Genomic DNA, 22,261 nt, shown 5'->3' on the forward strand with positions numbered 1-22,261 from the left:
GTCAGAGATCCTTTGTCCAACCTACTTTATAAAGATCTTCCATCTTTTTGAAGCTGAGAAAGGCTAAGGTTCCATTCTTTTCTTTTTTCCCCATCCTCTCCCCTCCCCATTAGTGTATTGTCTTTTGCATGAACAAGACCCCATTTGGGGACTATATGGCCCCTGACTTGATCTGGTGTTAACCCTAATCACTCTGAGAACAGTTGGTAATTCTTGATTAATAAGGCCATTAAGAGACCATTCCAAGTAGGATTGCTGGACCAGGGCAATGGGGGAGACCTGGGGTGCTCCCCTCCCCCTGGGGGGCACAAGGATGGGGGTGGGAGGCGGGTGCAGCCATGCAAGGAGCCACGATAACTTCCTGTCCCCGCCCGGAGCTCACCACAGCTTCCTGCTGCGGGTGAGCAGGCGCTGAGTGTAGGAGAGGAGGGGATCGGGGAACGGAACCATCGGGACCAGGGACCAGGTACGGGGACATGGAGGGAGTGGAGGGGATTTCTGGTGCCCAAACAGGACCCCTCCCACACCTCCCCAAGCCAATCTGCCCGGCTTCCAATAGGCCAGTGAGGCTCAGCAGAGACCATGGTGAACCTAAGCTGGTCCTCCATACCCACTCTAGTTCTGGGAGTGCTTGAGGGGCAGAGAGAGTCTCATACTCAACCTATGTTTGCCTAAATCTGATACCAGCCTGAGCCTCTCAGAAGGAGACAGTTGGCTGAGTCCGTTGCTTCCCTCTGACACCGCACTCTCAATACCTGGCTTCCTTCACCCCATGTCTATAACCTCTGGGCTCTTCTGGCCTCCATCCCTTATGTGGGCCTGGCTTTTATGGCCCCATTACCCTGAGGGCTTAGATGTTCTCTACCCCTAAACCTTTCAGCTCATCTTTTCTCTCCACCCATTGTCTTGGGAGGAAAGTTTGGGATCTGAACATAGAAATTCTTGCTTGGTCTGGTCCAGTGGGATGGAGAATGACTGGGGGTGGGGCACGGCTGGACTTCTAGGCTACCCTAACCTGTGGGCCTTGGCCTGTGCCCCAGATGGAGACCACCCCTCTGGGCCCTAGCCTCCTCTGGCTCCTCGTCCTCCTGTTCCCAGCCCTGCTCGTCACTGTCCTGTGTTTGTGTTGCCGGGACCTCCCTGGTAAGTGAAATATTTATAACTCATCTCTAGCTTGTAGGCCCCTAGACTCAGTCAACCCTCACAAACCATCCCTTCACCTTACACAAAGGATCCTATATTCCCATCCTCACAAATTCATCAGCTATTCCTCTCATGGGGTCACCTCTCCCTTGTTCCTTGCCCCAGCCTAAAGCAAGTCCTTTTCTTGTCCCAACCCTTTGGCCTCACCTGCCTCTTCCCCTACAGGCCCCAACTCTGAGGTTTCCCCAAGTGACGGGTGAGTGTCTGACCATTCTTCGTTCCCAAATGGTGTCTGTGTTGGACTGGTGTTGGAAGGAGAAGGCCTGAGTAGGGGCTGGTTGGGGGGAGGACATTGCAGTGGTGGGTGGATATGGGTAGGGAAGTATGGGGCCTCCTCTTTTACCACCCCCGGCCCATGCCTTCCTTCTTTCTACCAGCTCATATCATCCAAGCGGTGGATTAGTCATCCTCAAACGCCCCTGTGAGTATGGCCGGAGGTCCCTATACACCCCCTCCCCTCCTTATACTTCCTTGGGATTGCTTTGAGGAGGAAGGGAATGATGTCTTGGAAGGAGAGTCAGGGTGAGAGTGAGTCCATGCCTCTCTGTGTCAGCGGGTGAGAATAGATGTGGCTTTTGTTACTCGTCCATACTGTATTTATTGGGGATAATTCCCAATCCCCTGCCCCTGGAATGTCTATCACAACCTTCGACCCATAGCATCGAATCTAGAGCTAGAAGAGATTTCAGAGATTATCTAGTTCGACCTCAACCTTGTTTTACAGATGATAAAACTAAGGCACAAGTTTGGGGGATGGGAGTATGGGAGCCTGGGGGCAGGGGATAAATTGCCCAAGGTCACAGAACTGAGCTCAATTCATTGGCCCTTCTCTAAGGCCAAGTGACTCTTTAAGGCAGGGTTTTTTTGTGTGTGTGTGTGCCATGCCCCCCCCCCCATGTTGAAGCCTTTTGAACCCCTTCCTGGAAAAATGGTTTGTTGCCTATGTTTACAATTGAAGGAAAATTATTCCATTTCAGTTAGAGGTTAGCGAAAATAGAGATGTGTTTTTCCATTCAAGTTCACAGACCCCCTGAAATGGATCCACAGACCTCCTCTTAAGAACCTTTGCTTTGTGATTCCTTAAGACTAGACTCCTTAGAACATTGGGAACTTCAACTTCCTAATGGCTCTGGGAGGCCAAGTCTGTGTTTTTTCATATTTGTATTTCTTTCCACCCCAAGATGTGTAGGTAGGGAGTGGACTGCTCAATGAATTCAGTTCATTGTATTGAATTAGCCAATTGTGAGTCATTTAGTTCAATTCAATAAGCATTTATTCAAGTGCCTACTCTGTGGCAGGCCTCTGGGTTAGCCATAAAGATAGTTCCGTGCTTACAAGGAGCTTTACATTCTCTTGGGCAGGTGGTGGTGGGAACTATGTGTACACAGACAAAGGAATGCAAAGGAATTTAGGGAGAGGTGAGTACTGAGGACCATGAAAAAGGGCTTCTTCTAAGAAGAGAGGATACCTGAGTTGAGACTTGAAGGGAGCCAAGTCCCAAGAAGCCATTACTTCCTAGTGATTCGTGCACTCTGTCTCCCATGTGCGGCCCTCACCTCTTCCTTTATTGGTTTGGGAAAAAGGAATAGGGAGACATAGAGAAATAGGGCCCCTGAGGGTCAGACAGGATTGAGAAGTTTGGGAGCTTTACAGTTTCTGACTTTCACGACTCTTCATGTGTTTTCTGATGTTGCTGACGTTGCTCGTTGCCATATTCGTTTTATCTGGCATGATTACTTGTTAACTTTAGCCCTGTTGTGTCCTGCTTAGTTTACACTGGGCATCTGGCTGAGGGGAGGGGAAGATTTCCTTGCTAAGGCCCAGAGAGCTGGAGAATTTCAGGTACTCTAGGGACGACTTGGCAAGAACCATAAATGACTACATCTAAAACTGTCCCTAGAATTGAAGGGAGAAGGACAGGGTTTGTTACCCCTTAGCCATGTGGACCTTGGATAGGCCCTTCTCGGTAATGTAAGGGTATTAAGCCAAACTTGAACTCTGAGCTCTCTCTTACAGCTCTAAATTCTGCTTTAGATGTGAAAGGCTTTCAGAAATGATCACATGCAATAATAATATTTTTAAAATATTTAAAATCATATTGATTATAAAATAATTTAAAATTCAAATAATGTTTTAAAAGGGAAACAGAGTCTCCCCTTATGTATCCTACCCATGAATGTCCTCCCTTCATCTCTTCTCCTACTGAATGTCTACCTGTTTTTTTTTTTTTTTTGGCGAGGCAGTTGGGGTTAAGTGACTTGCCCAGGGTCACACAGCTAGTAAGTGTCAATGTTCTGAGGCTGGATTTGAACTCAGGTCCTCCTGAACCCAGGACCGGTGCTCTATCCACTGCACCACCTAGCTGCCCCCTAGCCCATCTTTTTTTAAAAGTCCTCCCCCCCAATACCTGGGGGAGGATATTCTCTTCCCCTGATCTCAGCCACCCACCCAATCAGTAATTTTCTCCCTTTGATCTCAGGTATCTCACCGTTTTGCCCACTTACATAACAGTGTGAACATTAGCTATCTATCTGCTTCTGTGTCTTTTCCTTTACTCTCTTCTAGGTTCTATGAGAGCAGGGGCCGTGTCTTAGCTAAACTTTCTATCTCCCATGGTATATGCTCTGCATGCAGTAATATTTGTTGAATGAATAATGAACTCATCCAAGAGACCCCCTCAGTCCCCAAACCTCTTGGTCTTGAATTCCTCGAAGACAATGCCCTTCTAGGCATTGAGGGCCAGGTACCCTGTGTGGCATCTCTAGCTGTCCTCTAGTTCTCCTTGGGGCTCTCAGCCCTGTCCCTATTCCCCCTCTCACCCCAGGTCCTCTGATGCTGTGTATCCCTAATCTTTACCCCACAGACACTAATGTTTCGTGGCCACCCCCAGCACCCTGCCAGCTAGATCTCCCTATCCCGTGAGTATCTGCTCAGGTTTCCTCTCTGGTGTCCCTTGGGCCTGGGGCCCCTATTTTCCCAGCTGCCTGAAGTCTGGGGCCTCTGCCTTCTGGCTCTCTGGCCTCCTCTGAATACTGGAACATTTACTACTCTCTCCACTCCTATGGGCTCTCAAAGCTCACTCCCTTCCTCAAGTGGTGACCCCTAATATTTAACCCTTTAGGAGGTCTCCACAACATCCAGGGTTGTCACACCGGATTCCTTCTTCTCAACCGGAACCAGACAGTCGTGAGTTGGGAAATGGACTGGTTCTGGGGGGTAGTTCTTTTTCCTGAGGTGGGTGGGAGAGTTTTCTTGGCTCAGGATGGGTGGTTGAGCTGATGGTGACTTTCCCTTTCCTTCCCAGGCAGTGAGCCCAGCTACGAGAATGAGGGTATATCAAATACCACGGCAGTGGGGGTTGGGCTGGGACTTCTTGGGGAGGGGGAGGAAGGAGGGAATAGGTCTGACTGGACAGCTGTTGGACCACCTGCTCTGATACTTGTGTTTCCCCCGGAGTTAGAACCTGAAGACGCTGATGAAGAAGACGACTACCACAACGAAGGCTATCTGTGAGTAGTGGGTTTGGCCTCAAAGAGAGGGTCTTTGAGAAAGGAGGAGGCTCTGGAGAGGTCACACTGCCCTGTTTCCCCTTGGCAGCGTAGTTCTACCCGATGGCTCTCCGAACTCTAGTGCTGCGCCTCTGTCCAGCTCGGCACCTAACCTGGGCAGCCCTGGCCTTAGGGATAGTCCATCTTCCAGTGAGTTGGGAGTCAGTTGGGGGGAGGGGCATTGTCTGGGTAACTGGACTGTGCAGGGTTGGGGGGCTTTCTGTGCAGCTGGGTAAGGGGGGGTATGTGTATGTATGTTGGGGTGTTTATGGGTGACAGATATGTGAGTGTGTATGTATGAGGGGATGGTCTCTGAGTATCCTGGCTCTGACTTCTTCATCCTGGGACATTTTGCTGTAGTGGCAGGAGGAGAGGATTATGTGAATATCCCAGATAGTAAAGAGGCATCTCTGGGTAAGTGACTATCTGCCCATGCCACTAACTCCTGCATGGTCTTCTGCCTTTCCTTCCCTAACCAACAGGACCCTTCCCCTCCCAGAGTAGAATCTCTCTCCTCCTCCCTCCTTTCCTTCCTCTCCTCCTTCCTCTTTTCCTCCTTTCCTTCCTCTCCTCCTCCCTCTTTCCCTCCTTTCCTTTCTCTCCTCCTCCCTCTTTCCCTCCTTTCCTTTCTCTCCTCCTCCCTCTTTCCCTCCTTCCTCTCCTCTTCCATTCTTCCCTCCTTTCCTTCTTCTCCTCTTCCCTTTTTCCCTCCTTTCCTTCCTCTCCTCCTCCCTCTTTCCCTCTTTTACTCCTCCCTCTTTCCCTCCTTCCTCTCCTTCCCCCTCTTTCCCTCCTTCCTCTCCTCTTCCCTCCTTCTCCTCCTCTCTCTTTCCCTCCTTTCCTTCCTTTCCTCCTCCCTCTTTCCCTCCTTCCTCTCCTCCTCCCTATTTCCCTCCTTTCCTTCCTTTCCTCCTCCCTCTTTCCCTTTCCTTCTTCTCCTCTTCTCTTTATCCCTCCTTTTTACTCTCCCCAACACCCTCCTTTCTTCCTTCTCCTCCTCTCTCCCCTGCACTCTCCCATTACAACTCTTTTTCTATCCTTTCTTCCCTCTGTCCAGGTGGTAGCTGTGAATATGTGAATGTGCCAGAAGTCCAGGAGGAAAGAACTTCTTCCAATAGGAGTGAGTCTGGAGTGGAGGGCATGGGGCAGAGTTTCCAGTTGGAACTGGCCCCTTGGGGAGGGAGAATACAAAAGAGTCATCAGGCTAGGAGTTGGAGGATTGGGCTTCATATTCATCTCTTCGGGCAGCTAGGTGGCACAGTGGATAGAGCACCGGCCCTGGATTCAGGAGGACCTGAGTTCAAATCCGGCCTCAGACCCTTGACACTTACTAGCTGTGTGACCCTGGGCAAGTCACTTAACCCCAGTTGCCTCACCAAAAAATCAAATAAACAAACATATTCATCTCTTCCCCTTACAGCCCCAGTGACTGACCAGGATGGTGAGGAAGAGGGGCCCGATTATGAGAACGTTCAGGAACAAAGTGGACACTCCTTCAGTGAGAGATTACCCAAGCCTTTTGCCCCCTCCTCCCAACTCTGACCCTCTCTCTCCCTCCTGACAGTCCACTGGTGTTCTCCCTTTCACTCTCCCCCCAAATACATCCAACCACTCTCTACAGAGCCCACTTCTCCTTAGGACCCTCTCCCACCCCCAGTGTCTGAGCTATCCGTTCAGTTCAAATCATTCTCACTCCCTTCTTTTATTTGGCAGCCTGAGGCCCGGTGTCTCCTGGATATGGGGGAAGGGAAGCATCAGTGGAGCTGCTGACCACTCCTGACCTCTGGTTCCCATCCTGACGCCATCCTGAGAGTCAGCCCTTTAACTTATTGTCACTTTGGAAATTCCCCTTCCCCCACCTGGTCCCAAGCAGTCTGCACCTTCTTCTCCTGACATAGCCTGAGAACAACTATCCTCTTTTCTCCCTAGCCTATATGGGCTATAGTCCCTCCTTAGTGTATTGAAATAAAGTCCAAGACTTTCTAGCCAAGTGTGACTCTGGTGCTGTGTGGAATGTGGAAAGATGGAGGGTGTGAATGAGGGCATGTGTCTATGGTTACACCCTGGGGTCTGGGTGTGCATGCGTATTTCTGTGTCCAGAAATAATACACGTTGGCATATATGTGAAAAAAGTATGTATTATATCCATCCTGGTGCTTAGCTACTGAAAACCAGACAGGTCCGAATTTATTAATAATCTGCATTCTAAATGTGCATTTAGAACATTATTATTTTTGAACCACATAAAAGAATGTCCCAAATATTAATAATAACTGAAATGAATGCAGAAACAACTTTCAAGTTCCACCTCACACTCTGCACATGGGAAAAGATGACAAAAGATAGGAATCGTCAAATATTTGAAGGGCTGTGGAAAGATAGGCACATTCATGCACTGTTGGGTGGACCCAGAAATTGGTATAATCACTCTGTCAAGCAATCTGGAATTATGCTAAGGAAGTGACTAAATTGTCCAAGCCATTTAAAAAATATTTTATTTTTTCTACTTGATACTATTTAATTTTTTCCCAATTATATGTAAAGATAATTTTCAACATTCATTTTAGTAAAATTGTTCAAATGTTTCTCCCTCCCTCCCTAAGACAGCAAGCAATAATGGTTACACATGTACAGTCATGTTAAACATTAGTCATGTTGCGAAAGAAGAATCAGAACAAAAGGGGAAAACCACAAAAAACAAAAAATGAAATAATATGTTTCAATCTGCATTCAGACTTCACAGTTCTTTCTCTGAATATGGAGAGCATTTTCCATCATGAGTCTTTTGGAATTATCTTGGATCACTGTTTTGCTGAGAAGAGTCAAGTCTTTTCCAGTTGATTATCACACAATTTTGCTGTTATTGTGTATAAAGTTTTCCTGGTTCTGCTCACTTACCCCAGCATCAGTTCATGTAAGTCTTTCTAGGTTTTTCTGAAATCTGCCTGCTCATCATTTCTCATGGAACAATAGTATTCCATTAAATTCATATACTACAACTTGTTCAGCCATTCCCCAGCTGGTGGGCATCCCCTCAATTTCCAGTTCTTTGTCACCACAAAAAGAACTGCTAGAGATGTTTTTGTTTTTGTTTTTGCAGGGCAATGGGGGTTAAGTGACTTGCCCAGGGTCACACAGCTAGTAAGTGTCAAGTGTCTGAGGCCGGGTTTGAACTCAGGTCTTCCTGACTCCAGGGCTAGTGCTCTATCCATTATGCCACCTAGCTGTCCGATGAATGGTCTTTTCTTAATTCTCATTCTTGACCTCTCTATACCCTTTGATGCTATTGAACACCCTCTTTTCCTTGATACTTTATTATTTTTTAAAATAATAAATGTTTTTATAGTTTTGGGTTCCAATTTTTATCCCTCTTTCCCTCCCTCCCCTCCCTGCTTCCTGAGGCAGTAATCGGATATGGGTTATACATGTATGATTATGTAAAACATTACCATATTTGTCATTTTCTACAAGAAAACTTGATTAAAAGAAAAAAAAATGAAAGAAAGGGAAAAATAGCAGTCTGTTCAATCAATATCAGTTCTTTCTTTGGAGTTGGATAGTATGTTTCATCAATAGTCTTTTGGGATTGTCTTGGATCATTGTGTTGTTGTGAATAGTCAAGTCATTCACAGTTCCTCATCAAACAATATTGCTGTCTTGCTGTACAATGTTCTTTTGGTTCTGCTCACTTCACAATACATCATTTCATACATGTCTTTCTAGGCCTTTCTGAGGTCATCCTGCTTGTCATTTCTCATAGCACAATGATATTCCATCACCATCATATACCACAGTTTGTTTAGCCATTCTCCAACTGATGGACATTCCTTTGATGTCCAATTCTTAGCCACCACAAAAAGAGCTGCTATAAATATTTTTGTACAAATAGGCCTTCTTCTCTTTTTGGGGATGTCTTTAGGATATAAAACTAGCAGTGGTATTGCTGGATCAAAGGGTATGCACAGTTCTGTAGCCCTTTGAGCATAGTTCCAAATTGCTCTCCAGAATGGTTGGATCTTTTCACAACTCAATTTTACATTAGTTATAGTCATTGCATATGATTTTTCCCAGATCTGTTTATTTCAGACTGTATCAATTCGTTCATTTATTTCATACTGTATCAATTCCGTGATTCTCGGTTTTCTTCATATTCATTGTTTCTTGTAGTGAAGCAATGTTCAATTACATCCACATATCACAGTTTGTTCAATGGTCCCTAATTTGTCCCTACTTTTGTAGCCCTTTGGGCAGAGTTCCAAATTGCTCTCCAGATTGTTTGGCTCTTTCCACAATTTCACCAACAGTGAATTAGCGTCCCAGCTTTCCCACATCTCCTCCAACATCCAATATTTTCCATTTTTATTATATTTGCCATTCTGATAGGTGTGAAGTGATACCTCAGAGTTGTTTTAATTATTTCTCTGATCAATAATGATCTAGAGCATTTTTTCATATGATTATAGATAGCTTTGATTTCTTTGTCTGAAAACTGCCAGTTCATATCCTTTGACCATTTATCAATTGGGGAATGACTTGTATTTTTATAAATTTGACTCAGTTCTCTATATATTTGAGAAATGAGGCTTTTATCAGAGATTTTTGTTCCAAAAATTCTTTCCCAGTTTTCTACTTCCCTTGTAATTTTGGTTACATTAGTTTTGTTTGTGCAAAAGCTCTTTAATTTTATATAATCAAAATGATCTATTTGACATTTAATTTTATTCTCTATATCCTTGATATTTTAGATGTTCAGAACGCCGCTCTCCTTGTTCTGCCTATGAGAACGTTCTTTAGTCTCCTTCACTGGATCTTCATCCAGGTCACACCCTCTAACTGTAGATGTCCCTCAGGGTTCTGTCCTGGGCCCTCTTCTCTTCTTTTCTGTCTATACTACTTGGTGATCTCATCAACTCCTATGGATTCAACCACCATCTCTATGCTCAAGTCTACCGATTCTGCCCCAATCTCTCTGTTGACCTCCAATCTTGAATCTCTAACTGCCTTTCAAACATCTCAATCTGAATGTCCAGTAGATACATTAAAGTCATGTCCAAAACTAAACTCATTATCTTTCCTCCTAAACCATTTCCTCCTAATGCCTTTTTTTAGGGGGGGGTGGGGGCAATGAAGGTTAAGTAACTCACCCAGGGTCACACAGCCTAATGTCCTATTATTGTAGAGGACAGAACCACCCTCTCAGTCCCTCAAGCTTGTGATACAATTCCTTACAATCTCTTTCCAGCCCCACACACCCAATATTCAATCTGTTGTCAAGGCCTGTTGATTTCACCTTTACAACATCTGTTGAATGCCTCCCCACCCCCACCCCCTTCTCTCCCCTGATGTTGTCATACCCTGGTATGGCCCTTGTCACCTCATGCCTGGACTATTGCATTAATCTACTTGTGGGTCAGCCTGCTTCAAGTCTCTGCCCACCCCAATCTATCCTCCATTTAGTCACTAATGTGATTTTCCTAAAGTTCAGATCTAATCATGTCATCACCCCTCCCCTTTCCTACTCAATAAACTCCAGTGATCAATACAGGAACAATACAAAATCCTCTGTTTTGTATCTAAAGTCCTTCAAAACCCTAGCCACCCTTCCCCCTCCCCCGCTTCCTTGTCTCCTTACACTTAAGCCACTGGCCCTCAAGTCACGAGGACCTGAGTTAAAATCTCACCTCACACAGTTAGCTGTGTGATCCTGGGCATGTCATTTAACCCCAATTGCCTTAAACATCCGGGGCCATCTCCAGTTATCCTGATCTATATCTTGCCACTAGACCCAGATGGCTCTGTGGGAGAGAGTGAGGTTGGTGACCTTGCACAGCCCTCCCTCACTTAAAACCAATTCAGTGCAAGTCATGACATCACTTCGATGTCTCGGTCCTCTTTGAGAACAATAACCACAACTCCTTACACCTCAGTATTACTATTGTGGATCCCCACAGGTCAGGTCAAGTATTACATAGAAACAGAACAAAGAAGGCATATAGCCAAGGACGGCCCAGGGTTACATGCAAGTTCTCCCATGGGATAGTTGGAGCTTCTTTTGTAGTTTACATTTACTCAAGGTAGATTGCATTCTCTGTGAGACCTGAGGTCATGTTCCTAGGCTTTGGATATGACCATATATGCAATAACTACAGATTTACTAGGTTGTCAACTAATTTTAACTCTTGATTTTACAGATAAGCTACAGATAGCCAAGGACAGTGGGGACTGTGGTACTTAAGTTCTTTTGATACCTAGTTACAGGAACTAAGACCTCATAGTGTTAATAAGTTCATAACTGGAAAACCTGTCATACTCTCTAGGTTCGATTATCTGGTGTATTGGAATAGAGTTCTGGCAGGTAACTTGACTTGCTGTGCCTACTCAGAGTTAATAGTCAATTAAAATTTATTAAGCACCTACTATGTGCTAGGCTTTCTTCTAGTGCTGGCAATAAAAGAAAGGCAAAAAACAGTCCCTGCTCTCAAGGAGCTCACAGTTTTTTTGGTTTTTTTTTGCAGAGCAATGAAGGTATGATGGTTAAGTGACTTGCCCAGGGTCACATAGCTAGTGTCAAGTGTCTGAAGTCAGATTTGAACTCAGGTACTCCTGAATCCAGGGCCAGTGCTTTATCCATGAGTTCACAGTCTAATGAGGGAGACACCATGTAAATAATTATGTACAAACAAAATATGTACAAGATAGATTAGATATAGTCATTAGAGAGAAGATACAAGCATTAACATATATGTAGTAATTTTTATTAGGGTTGGAGAAGAGATTCTTTCAGTTAGAAATGAGTAGTTTCAATAGAAGGATATATCCAATGCATTTTTTTGGAGGGGGGGAGGGTCTGAAATAGAGCTAAAATTGATTGGAACATGTAGGGATCTATAGTCTTGGGCTTAGTATCACCCCTGAGTTGTATTTGAATATATTAAGGCATAGAAAGACATGGAAGGGGGGTGGCTAGGTGGCACAGTGGATAAAGCACTGGCCCTGAATTCAGGAGTACCTGAGTTCAAATCCGGCCTCAGATACTTGACACTTACCAGCTGTGTGACCCTGGACAAGTCACTTAACCCCCATTGCCCTGCAAAAAAAAAAAAAGAAAGACATGGACGGGATACAAGTAGACCAAAGTGGACCTTAGAACTTAACATTCTGCTTAGTCTCACCTAAGATTTCTAAAAGCTCAACCAGAGTTGTATGAATGAGTATACTTCAAACACTTTTAAGTCTTTACAGTTTTTGAGCACTGAGTTAGATTTAAGTCTTTGACTTGGAAGAGATGAAGTGTTTGACTGGACAGAATGTAGTTATTTCAGTAGTCTTGGCCTACTTGGTCTAATCCTTTTGTTTTGTGTTGAGCACTTACATTGCTGAATGTCTGAAGACTTAATTGCTAAACATTAAGCACTTACTATGTGCTAAATGTGGGATAGAAAAATAAACAAAAGACAGTTCTTGCCTTCAAAGAGTTTACAATCTAATGGGGGAAAGACAACACATAAACAAATATATACAAAGCAAGCTAAGTACAGGATAAATAGGAGATAACTAACAGGGGAGGCACTGGAATTAAGAGGGGTTGGGGAAGGCTTCCTATAGAAGGTGGAATTTTAGTTGGGACTTAAAGGAAGCCTAAAAGAGGCCTTTCTTTGCCTCATTTCTTACCTATCCTTAATCACTGAATGGGTATTGCCTCAGGAAAATCGAGACTTGTGCTTAGCTTAAAAGGCTTAAAAGGCCAAAGTCTCCCACTCCAATCTGGGGCCCTCTCCAGTTGTCCTGATATACATCTTGCCACTGGACCCAGATGGTTCTGGAGGAGAGTGAGGCTGGTGACTTTTTTTTTTTTTTTGGTAAGGCAATTGGGGTTAAGTGACTTGCCCAGGGTCACACAGCTAGTAAGTGTTAAGTGTCTGAGGCCAGATTTGAACTCAGGTCCTCCTGAATCCAGGGCCAGTGCTCTATCCACTGCACCACCTAGCTGCCCCAAGGCTGGTGACTTTTCACAGCTCTCCCTCACTTAAATCACTGCAATTCACTTCAAGTCATGACATCACCTTCCTGATGTTATGGTGCTCTTCAAGAATAAAGGACAGGGGGGAAGCTAGGTGGCACAGTGGATATAGCACCGGCCCTGGATTTAGGAGGACCTGAGTTCAAATCAGACACTTGCCACTTACTAGCTGTGTGACCCTGGGCAAGTCACTTAACTCTCATTGCCCTGCAAAAAAATAAAACAACTTCCTACACCTTACTCTCCAATATGAACACTTTAATGCAGTGACATGTTCCATGAACAAGCCCCTCCATCATTTGGCTCCCAGTATTTTCTCTAGCTTTCCCCTATGCCTGGAATAATCTTCCATTTCTGACTCCTGGCTTTACTGGCTTCTTTTTTTCTTGTTCAGTTGTTTCAGTAGTGTCCAACTTTTCTAGACCACATTTGGGATTTCCTTGGCAAAGATACTTATGTGGTTTGTGATTTCCTTCTCCAGCTCATTTTACAGATGAAGAAACTGAGGCAAACAGGGTTAACTGAATTGCCCAGGATCACATAGCTAGTGTCTGAAGTCAGATTTGAACTCACAAAACCGAATCTTTCTGACTCTAAGTCCAATACTCTATCCAACTTCAAGTCCCAACTAAAATGCCATCTTCTACAGGAACTCTTCTCCAACTCATTTTAATTCTAGTACCTTTCCTCTTTTAATTATTTCCTATTTATCTTGTTTATAGTTTGTATATATTTATTTGCTTGTTGTCTCCTCATTAGATTGTGAGCTCCTTGAGGGTAGCTACTCTCTTTTGCCTCTTTCTGTAGACCTAGTGCTTAGCATAGTACCTGGTACATAGTTGGTGCTTGATAGATATTTTTGACTACTGAATACCTGGATACCACCAATTTAGTTCAGTGCCCTCAATAGACAGATGAAAAAACAGACCCAGAGAGGAGAAGCAGCTTGTTTGCAATTATACAGTTAACAAATATAACCAGAGCCATCTCACACCTATCAGATGGGCTGATATGACAGAAAAGGAAAATGATAAATGTTGGAGAAGATGTGGGAAAACTGGGTCACTAATGCATTGTTGGTGGAGTTGTGTACTGATCCAACCATTCTTTTCTTTTTGGGTGCGGAGCACAGAGGGTTAAGTGACTTGCCCAAGGTCACACAGCTAGTAATTGTCAAGTGTCTGAGCCCACAAAAATAAAATAAAATAAAATCCTCTCTGGCATTTAAAAAACCCTCCACAACCTGCACCCTTCAAGTGTCTGAGGCCGGATTTCAATTCTGGCCCTCCTGAATCCAGGGCTGGTGCTTTATCCACTGTGCCACCTAGCTGCCCCCATGATCCAACCATTCTTTTTTTTTTTTTTTAGTGAGGCAATTGGGGTTAAGTGACTTGCCCAGGGTCACACAGCTAGTAAGTATTAAGTGTCTGAGGCCGGATTTGAACTCAGGTACTCCTAACTCCAGGGCCACCTAACTGCCCTGATCCAACCATTCTTGAGAGCAATTTGGAACTATGCCCAAACGGCTATAAAACCCTTTGATTCAACAGTACCACTACTAGGTCTGTATCCCAAAGAAATCATAAAAAAGGAAAAAGGACTCACATGTACAAAAATATTTATATCAGCTCTTTTTGTGGACTGGAAATTGAGGGGATGCCCATCAATTGGGGAATGGCTGAACAAGTTGTGGTAAATGAATGCAATGGAATACTTTTGTGATATAAGAAATGATGAGTGGGCAGATTTCAGAAAAACCTGGAAAGACTTACATGAACTGATGCTGGGGTAAGTGAGCAGAACCAGGAGAACATCATACACAGTAATAGCAAAATTGTGTGATGATCAACTGTGATAGACTTAACTCTTCTCAGCAATACAATGATCCAAGACAATTCCAAAAGACTCATGATGGAAAATGCTCTCTGCATCCAGAAAAAGAACTGTGGAGTCTGAATGCAGATTGAGGCAAACTATTTTCACTTTTTTGTTTTTTGTTTTTTCTTTCTTATGGTTTTCCCCTTTTGTTCTGATTCTTCTTTCACAACATGACAAATGTGGAAATATGTTTAACATGACTGTACTTATAAAACCCATATCAGATTACTTGCTGTCTTGGGGAAGGGGGAGGGGAGGGGAGGGAGGGAGAAAAATTTGGAACTCAAGATCTTACAAAAATGAATGCTGAAAACTACCTTTACATGTAATTGGGAAAAATAAAATACTATTAAGTGAAAAATAAAATAACCAGAATTTGATTCCAAATTCTCTTGACTCTAAATCCAGTTTCCACCATACCTTGCTACTTTAAAAAAATGCTTTTTAAAATTTATAATGAGGGGGCAGCTAGGTAGCACAGTGGATAAAGCACTGGCCCTGGATTCAGGAGGACCTGAGTTCAAATCCAGCCTCAGACACTTGACACTTACTAGCTGTGTGACCCTGGGCAAGTCACTTAACCCCCTGTGCCCTGCAAAAAAAAAAAATTATAATGAAAAGGTGAACTGGAAATACAAAACAAAAATCCAGTCCTATATGGTTGTAATACTAGTAATAAAATGAATTGGCTTTATTTTTAAAACTTTCAAATGATAGTGTTTGAGGAAAGGTAGGCTTAGTAGGAGGATAGTAGAGACTGCTAGCATTTCTGAAGGGATTTTGCAACACCAAGACCTTTATTTCACACACCTGTGAGATTACCTGGCCTCAACCTAATCATCTCCAGTTTACTTCTTTCAATCTGCTCACCGTCGTGGGGGAACAATCTGACCCAATTTTTCTACTCTACTACCTCAACTCTCTCAGAGGGACTACAGCTACAATATTATTTTTCTCTGTATTTCAGTACTTATAATTCCAGCAATTCTTTTATTAGGTAGCAAGATCTCTTACTTCCTTCTCTTTTGTTCATTTCTCATATATTATACATGAATAAGTATATTAATTTGCAAACACAAATGCATACATATGGGTTGTATGTAAATGCAAATGTATACATATGCCTATCTATACAAAAATGTATACATATGTATATCTATCCACAAATGAACATAATACACACATGCATAGATATATGAAATGGAAAAAAGAAAAGGAAGGAGTGAGAGATATCTCTGTCTAATAAAGGGATTTCCAGAGTTATGAGTAGTAAAATACAGAGAAAAGCAACATTGTGGCAGGATTCTGTCCAATGGGGAAGAATGGAGGTGGCAGGGTAGAAAAATTGGGTCAGATAGTTCCTTCACAACAGTGAGCAGATCACCCCGTCTAGATTGAAAGGAGCATCCTGAACCACAGTAAGAGATATAACTGAGGCAAGGTAGTAACAAATCTTGAAAGTCAGCAAGGAGAGAGTAGACAATGCAACAGAAAGATATTATGGATTCCCTGACAAGGATTATGGGAGTTGGAGATAGAAAGGACTTTAATCTAACTCCTTCGTTTTATAGCTGAGGAAAGTAAAGTAGAGGGAGGAAGTTATTTACTTTTATATTCCCAGCACCTAGCACAGTGCTCTACACATAGATTTTTTGGGGGGAGGGGCAGGGCAATGAGGGTTAAATGACTTGTCCAGGGTCACACAGCTAGTAAGTGTCAAGTGTTTGAAGTCAAATTTGAATTCAGGTCTTCCTGAATCTAGGGTCAGTTCTCTATCCTCTGTGCCTCCTAGCTGCCCCCTACATATATTTAATAACACTTAATATATGCTTATTGAATTGTGTAAAGAAAACTGAAATTTTAATCTAGGTTCTGTGGCTATGCATCCAGTTTTCTTCCCATTCCTTGTACTGTGACTGCTTCTCAGAAATGACACTGGGGGGCAGCTAGGTGGCACAGTGGATAAAGCACCAGCCCTGGATTCAGGAGGACCTGAGTTCAAATCCAACCTCAGAAACTTGACACTTACTAGCTGTGTGACCTTGGGCAAGTCACTTAACCCTCATTGCCCTGAAAAAAAAAACAACACACCCCAAAACAATACAAGAAGTGACAGTAGGTTTAGGACAGAGAATATAAGCTCTGGTTTAGACATTGTGGAAGCATGTTAAAATCTCCTTTTTAGTTCAACGGAAAAATTAAGAAATAAATATTTCTCCAGTGTAAAGTCCTTTCTGTATTTACCTACGGGAAGGAAACTTTATCAGCACTTAAGCAAATTTATCAAGAAAACACTTCTCTCCACTTAAATCCTTTCCCTCCTCCCCCCTTTCTCTTAGGCCTAAACCCTTTCTTTTAGGGAAATGTATAAAAGGTCATTAATTAAAGCTAAAGTCTTCAATACTGCTGGTTTAGTTAAGATCCTTGTCTTCCCATCCTCCAAAGGGATTAAGGACACACCTAAAGCCAGTACCCTCTTATCCCATTTCCTAAAGGGTTTTGGATATTGAAGGCGGTCTTCTGATTACTTTATGTAGTCTGTGACTAACTGGGGCAGGGGGTTGGATGAGGAGAACCTTTGAAGGGAGATGTCAAAAAGGAGCTGAGTGGTTTTAGGAGAAATGTTCTTCAGGGCCTTGAAGGGTAAGATTAAGTGACTGTTGTCCTATTTGATAAAAATGTTAACCCTGAATTGTGTAACTGGTTTTTTTAAGCATATTATGAAATTTTTCTTGTCCAAGATTCCTATAAATGTTACTTAAAAACGTGGGGGGGGGGCGGCTAGGTGGCGCAGTGGATAAAGCACCGGCCCTGGATTCAGGAGTACCTGAGTTCAAATCCGGCCTCAGACACTTGACACTTACCAGCTGTGTGACCCTGGGCAAGTCACTTAACCCCCATTGCCCCGCAAAAAACCAAACCAAAACAAACAAACAAAAAACCCAAAACATGTTGGGTTAGAAAAATTAGGTCTTACATCATGTGAGACCTTTGATAGTTTGGACATTTCTCTATCAAATCTAGAAATGCTTGGATTTAAAAGACTGTTGAGTTAATTAAAAAATGTTTCTGGAGGGGCAGCTAGGTGGTGCAGTGAATAGAGCATCAGCCCTGGAGTCAGGAGTACCCGAGTTCAAATCCAGCCTCAGACACAACACTTACTAGCTGTGTAACCCTGGGCAAGTCACTTAACCCCAATTGCCTCACTAAAAACATTTTTAAAAAAAAGTTTCTGGAAGACTTGTGCCTAAAACATAAGTATACACACACACTTATTTATTTTTCCTTTTGATAATATTTTTTTTTGGGGTGGGGCAATGAGGTTTAAGTAACTTGCCCAGGGTCACACAGATAGTGTCTTGTGTTTTTGTTTTGTTTTGTGGGGCAATGAGGATTAAGTGACTTGCCCAGGCTCACACAGCTAGTAAGTGTCAAGTGTCTGAGGCTGGATTTGAACTCAGGTCCTCCTGAATCCAAGGACAGTGCTTTATCCACCGTGCCACCTAGAGCCGCGGCGCTCCCCCCCCCCCCCCGACAATATTTTGAGGTTGAATAGCTGGTTCAAAGTGTCCCACAGGTAGCTGGAGATGCAGGTAGGTACAGAGCTCAGGAAAAGAGGTCAGAGTTGGAGGCATGGATTCCTGAGTTATCTGAATTGAACTGAAGCTTTGAAAGTGAATGATGACATTGTCAAAGTAGAGAGCCTAGAGGAAGAGAATCAAGGATAAAACTCTGGGGAACACACACCTGAAGGAGTAAGGAAGCAGAAGAGAGGGAAGAGGATCAAGACAATGTAGAGTCTGGAGTCAAAGGAGGAAAGTATCCACAAGTTTCAAATGCTATAGAGAGGTCAAAGAAACTTAGTGGAATGAGAAATAGAAAGAGAATTGTTGTTTAGTCACGTCCCACTCTTGGTAACCCCATTTGGGGTTTTCTTGGTAGAGATACTGGAATGGTTTGCCATTTCCTTCTTCAGCTTATTTTAGGTGAAGAAACAGCAGCAAATAGGGTTAAGTGACTTGCCTAGGGTCACACAGCTAGGCAGTGTCTGAGACCAGATTTGAACTCAGGAAGATGAATTTTCCTGACTTCAGTCCTGCAACTATATCCACTCTTCCACAGGAGCCAGCAGGTATGGTGGAAAGAGCCCAAGAGCAGAAATCAGAACTGAGAGGGGGGGGCACACACTTGTAACCCCTATTACCAGGGAGGCTGAGACTGGTGGATAGTTTGAGCACAGGAGTTCTGAGTTGTAGTAGGGCTAAGCCAATCAGGTGTTCCCACTAAGTCAGGTTTCAATATAATATGCCTCCAGGGTCCAAGTGGAGGGGATAAGCTCACCCAGATCACAAACAGCAGGTCAAAACTTTCCTGCAGATCTGTAGTGGGGTTGGGCCTGTGAGTGGTCCCCAAACTTTCAGCCTGGGTGAGATAGAGAGAGCCAGTCTCCCCTCCCTCCTCCCTCTCCTCCAAAAATGTAAGAGACTCTTGGTTCAAATCTTAGCTCTGATACTTTGGATAAATCCCTTCATTTCTCTGAGCTTTGATTTCATCTATCTAATGGCAGATTTGGATTAGGTGAACTCCAAAATCCTTTGTAGCATTAAATCCTATAATCCAGGGACCCTTTGAGAGACCAGTTTCAGGAGAGTATTGGGGACAAAAGCTAAACTTCAAGGGATGGAATAAAGAGTGGAAAGTGAGAGAGTAGAAGAAATGGACAAAGACTACTCCAAATATTCAATCACAAATGAACAGCCAGAAAAGAGATGGGTAGTTTGATGGAGGAGATAAGTCAAGGGAATGATCTTTACAACCAAAAAGACCTGATCATGTTTGTTAGCAAATGGAAAGGAGACATTTTTTTGGGTGGGGCAATGAGGGTTAAGTGACTTGCCCATCTAGGAAGTGTCAAGTGTCTGAGGCCACATTTGAACTCAGGTCCTCCCGAATCCAGGGCCAGTGCTCTATCCACTGCACCACCTAGCTGTCCCTTCTCTCACTCTCTTATCAGAGGACCTTATTTCTTATTTGAGGCCATTTGTCATGAACTCCCTCATTTCCCCTACTCCATACCTCAAATTCTTCTTTATCCTCCTCCATTCTTTCCTCCAATCTCAGATGAGGAGATAACTCTTCTCCATGCTGTAGAAGAGCTAGGCTTTGCACTGGCCAGAATTCAGCACAAAGGACAAGGGTTTTGCTGCTAGTATACTTAATGAAAGGAAGAAGGTTGGCTTCTTTTGAGTAGTATTTGTTCTTCCTCAATTTCATTTGCATCCCAATTATAGAAGCTCTTGGGATTGAGTTGGACTTCATAGCTCTAGACTACATATAGCTCCTGTGATTTGTTTTGTTAGTGTCCAAAATGGAACTTGGTGGGTATGGGATCCTCATCATGACTTAAATGGGAGTTACAAGGACTTTTCTTTTCTTTTTCTTTTGGTAAGGCAATTGGGGTTAAGTGACTTGCCCAGGGTCACACAGCTAGTAAGTGTTAAGTGTTTGAGGCCAGATTTGAACTCAGGTCCTCCTGAATCCAGGGCTGGTGCTTTATCCACTGCGCCACCTAGCTGCCCCACAAGGACTTTTCTAACCCTGGTTCTTTGGGACAATGGACTTGGATTCAGCATCACATACAGTCTATCAAAAGAATAGATTAAATCTTAGCCCAGGGCACTCTAGTTGGATTGTTTTTTTCCCTGGTTGTCTTTAGTTAGGTATGGTAGCTCATTGTCCCAGTAGCTAAGCACTAAAAGACTTGTCAGCCTGTCCTAATCATGAGATTAGGACAAATTATGGCAAATAAGATGACCCTTAAGAGATGGTACCTAGGAGCAGCAGGAGGCATAGTGGATAGAGTACTGACTCTGAAGTCAGGAGGACCTGAGTTCAAATACAGCTTTAGGCCCTTGACACTTACTAGCTGTGTGAACCTGGGCAAGTCACTTAACCCCAATAGCCTAAAAAAAAAAAAAGAGATGGAACCTAGAAATTGGGAGCTGAGGATGATTGAGAGGCAAGGTCTCAGAGGAGATGACTGTGAAACCATTGGAAAGTTATCTAAAAGAAATGACCCACCCTGTGGAGAATATAATGATGACATCATCATTGGACATTAGCAGCCTTGCAGTATTGGATGCATGAGTTGTATGTACATCCCTTATATGTATTTGCCTCTGTATGTTCATTGTTCATGTTCTCAGCACATATGCCCTTCCCCTATTGATGGTATGGTAAACGGTGGAGAGTATCCCATATATACGTGAGAAGATCTTATCTTATTGTTTGATTAAATGTCTCTGGTTTTGAACAAATGTGTCCTCTGTATGGCTGAATCATAAAAGTAAAGACACTGGTAGGAGTTCCTGAACTCTGGTTTTGAATGGCATAGTTTTTCTGGGCCCTGGTATGAAGGGGTGTCATGAGTGCTTCATTGCCAAATTGAACCTCTCTCCTTGTGCTCTTCATCATGTGCCCTTGTTAAGTTCGAACAATATGATAAACTGAGAGACAATGACCTGAGCATGATCAATTTATTAGTTAGGCTAACAGTAATCAATAAATTGGGTCAATGGCCTCTCTCAGTGACCAAAGATCCCAAGTAGGACTCACTAGACTTAACATAGTTTTGGGGATTTCAGCGTTGGGTGGGTGGGGAAGACAATATGATTGGTTATAGGATAGATAGCATAATGGGGGTGGGGACAATATGATTGGTTATTTTAAAGAAAGTGGGCTAGTAGCCAATTCTCTCTGGCAATTAAGGAATATTAATCGTTTTATGGGACCCATCAGCATCTTTCAGGCCTTGTTCTGAGTTAGCAGATTCCTTAAAGTCTAGCAGGGTTTGTTAGGGAGATAAGAATTGTACAAGGACACACAAAGATGGACAATATACCTTTTGGAGATAATAATAAGTTAACTTGTAACTTTAAACTAACTCAGAGGAAAAATTTTAACTCGAGAATGGGGAAATGTGGACTGAGCAATTATACAAAAGGAGTCAGTAATACAGAATAGGGTCAGTTACAGAATAGAATAAATTATTAAATGATACTGAATCATTGTCATTTTCTCCCTTTCTTATCCTCTCTTGGGATTTTCTCCCTCAATCATGTCCTCTCTTTTGCTTATCTTCAGTTTCTTCTTATACTCCAGCTTCTTCTCTATTATCTACAAAAATGTCACTCCCTTCACATGATCCTGCTACCCTTTCAAGTTATCATCCTATATATCATCCAGTCCCTTCTCCCAATCACAGCCAAAGTCCTAGAAAGGGTTGTTGACACTCATTGCTTCATTTGCTCACATCCAAACTCATCCCTGTGTCCCTTAGACACTGATGGAAACTGCTCTTGTCAAGGTTACCAATATATTTTTTTAACTGCTAAATCCAATAGTTGTTTCTCAGTCCTCATTCTAAATGACCTCTCTGCAGATTTTGATATTATAAAACACCACTTTCTCCTGGACACTCCTCTCCTTTGGCTTCTGGTGCATTACTTTCTTTCGTCTTTTTTTTTTTTTAGTGAAACAATTGGGGTTAAGTAACTTGCCCAGGGTCACACAGCTAGTAAGTGTTAAGTGTCTGAGGCTGGATTTGAACTCA

General features: G+C 43.2%; 1 protein-coding gene across 2 annotated transcripts; it reads left to right on the forward strand.

Moving 5' to 3' along the window:
* The first annotated feature begins 402 nt into the window (after nt 1-402).
* LAT (linker for activation of T cells) lies at nt 403-6,722 on the forward strand. 2 transcript variants are annotated; one of them, XM_043976865.1, is made up of 13 exons: nt 403-466; nt 1,041-1,143; nt 1,369-1,399; nt 1,581-1,624; nt 2,565-2,621; nt 4,067-4,121; nt 4,325-4,389; nt 4,508-4,712; nt 4,801-4,901; nt 5,112-5,165; nt 5,809-5,871; nt 6,172-6,249; nt 6,465-6,722. In XM_043976865.1, exons 2-13 carry the CDS (start codon nt 1,041-1,043, stop codon nt 6,467-6,469), a joined length of 861 nt encoding a protein of 286 aa, XP_043832800.1. In that variant the 5' UTR covers nt 403-466; the 3' UTR covers nt 6,470-6,722. The 2 variants fall into 2 exon arrangements, with proteins under 2 accessions (XP_043832800.1, XP_043832801.1); XM_043976866.1 differs by having other exon boundaries at nt 4,664-4,712.
* The last annotated feature ends 15,539 nt before the right edge of the window (nt 6,723-22,261 follow it).

Source organism: Dromiciops gliroides, chromosome 1 (genome assembly GCF_019393635.1).
Source record: "Dromiciops gliroides isolate mDroGli1 chromosome 1, mDroGli1.pri, whole genome shotgun sequence".
Taxonomy (NCBI): domain Eukaryota; kingdom Metazoa; phylum Chordata; class Mammalia; order Microbiotheria; family Microbiotheriidae; genus Dromiciops; species Dromiciops gliroides.

Bases quoted from the DNA above. Each gene is read 5' to 3' on its own strand.
- LAT (XM_043976865.1), top strand. From the start codon at position 1,041: ATGGAGACCACCCCTCTGGGCCCTAGCCTCCTCTGGCTCCTCGTCCTC. The intron at 2,622-4,066 runs GTGAGTACTGAG...TTTACCCCACAG, and splicing joins GCAAAGGAATTTAGGGAGAG to ACACTAATGTTTCGTGGCCA. The intron at 4,122-4,324 runs GTGAGTATCTGC...TTAACCCTTTAG, and splicing joins CAGCTAGATCTCCCTATCCC to GAGGTCTCCACAACATCCAG.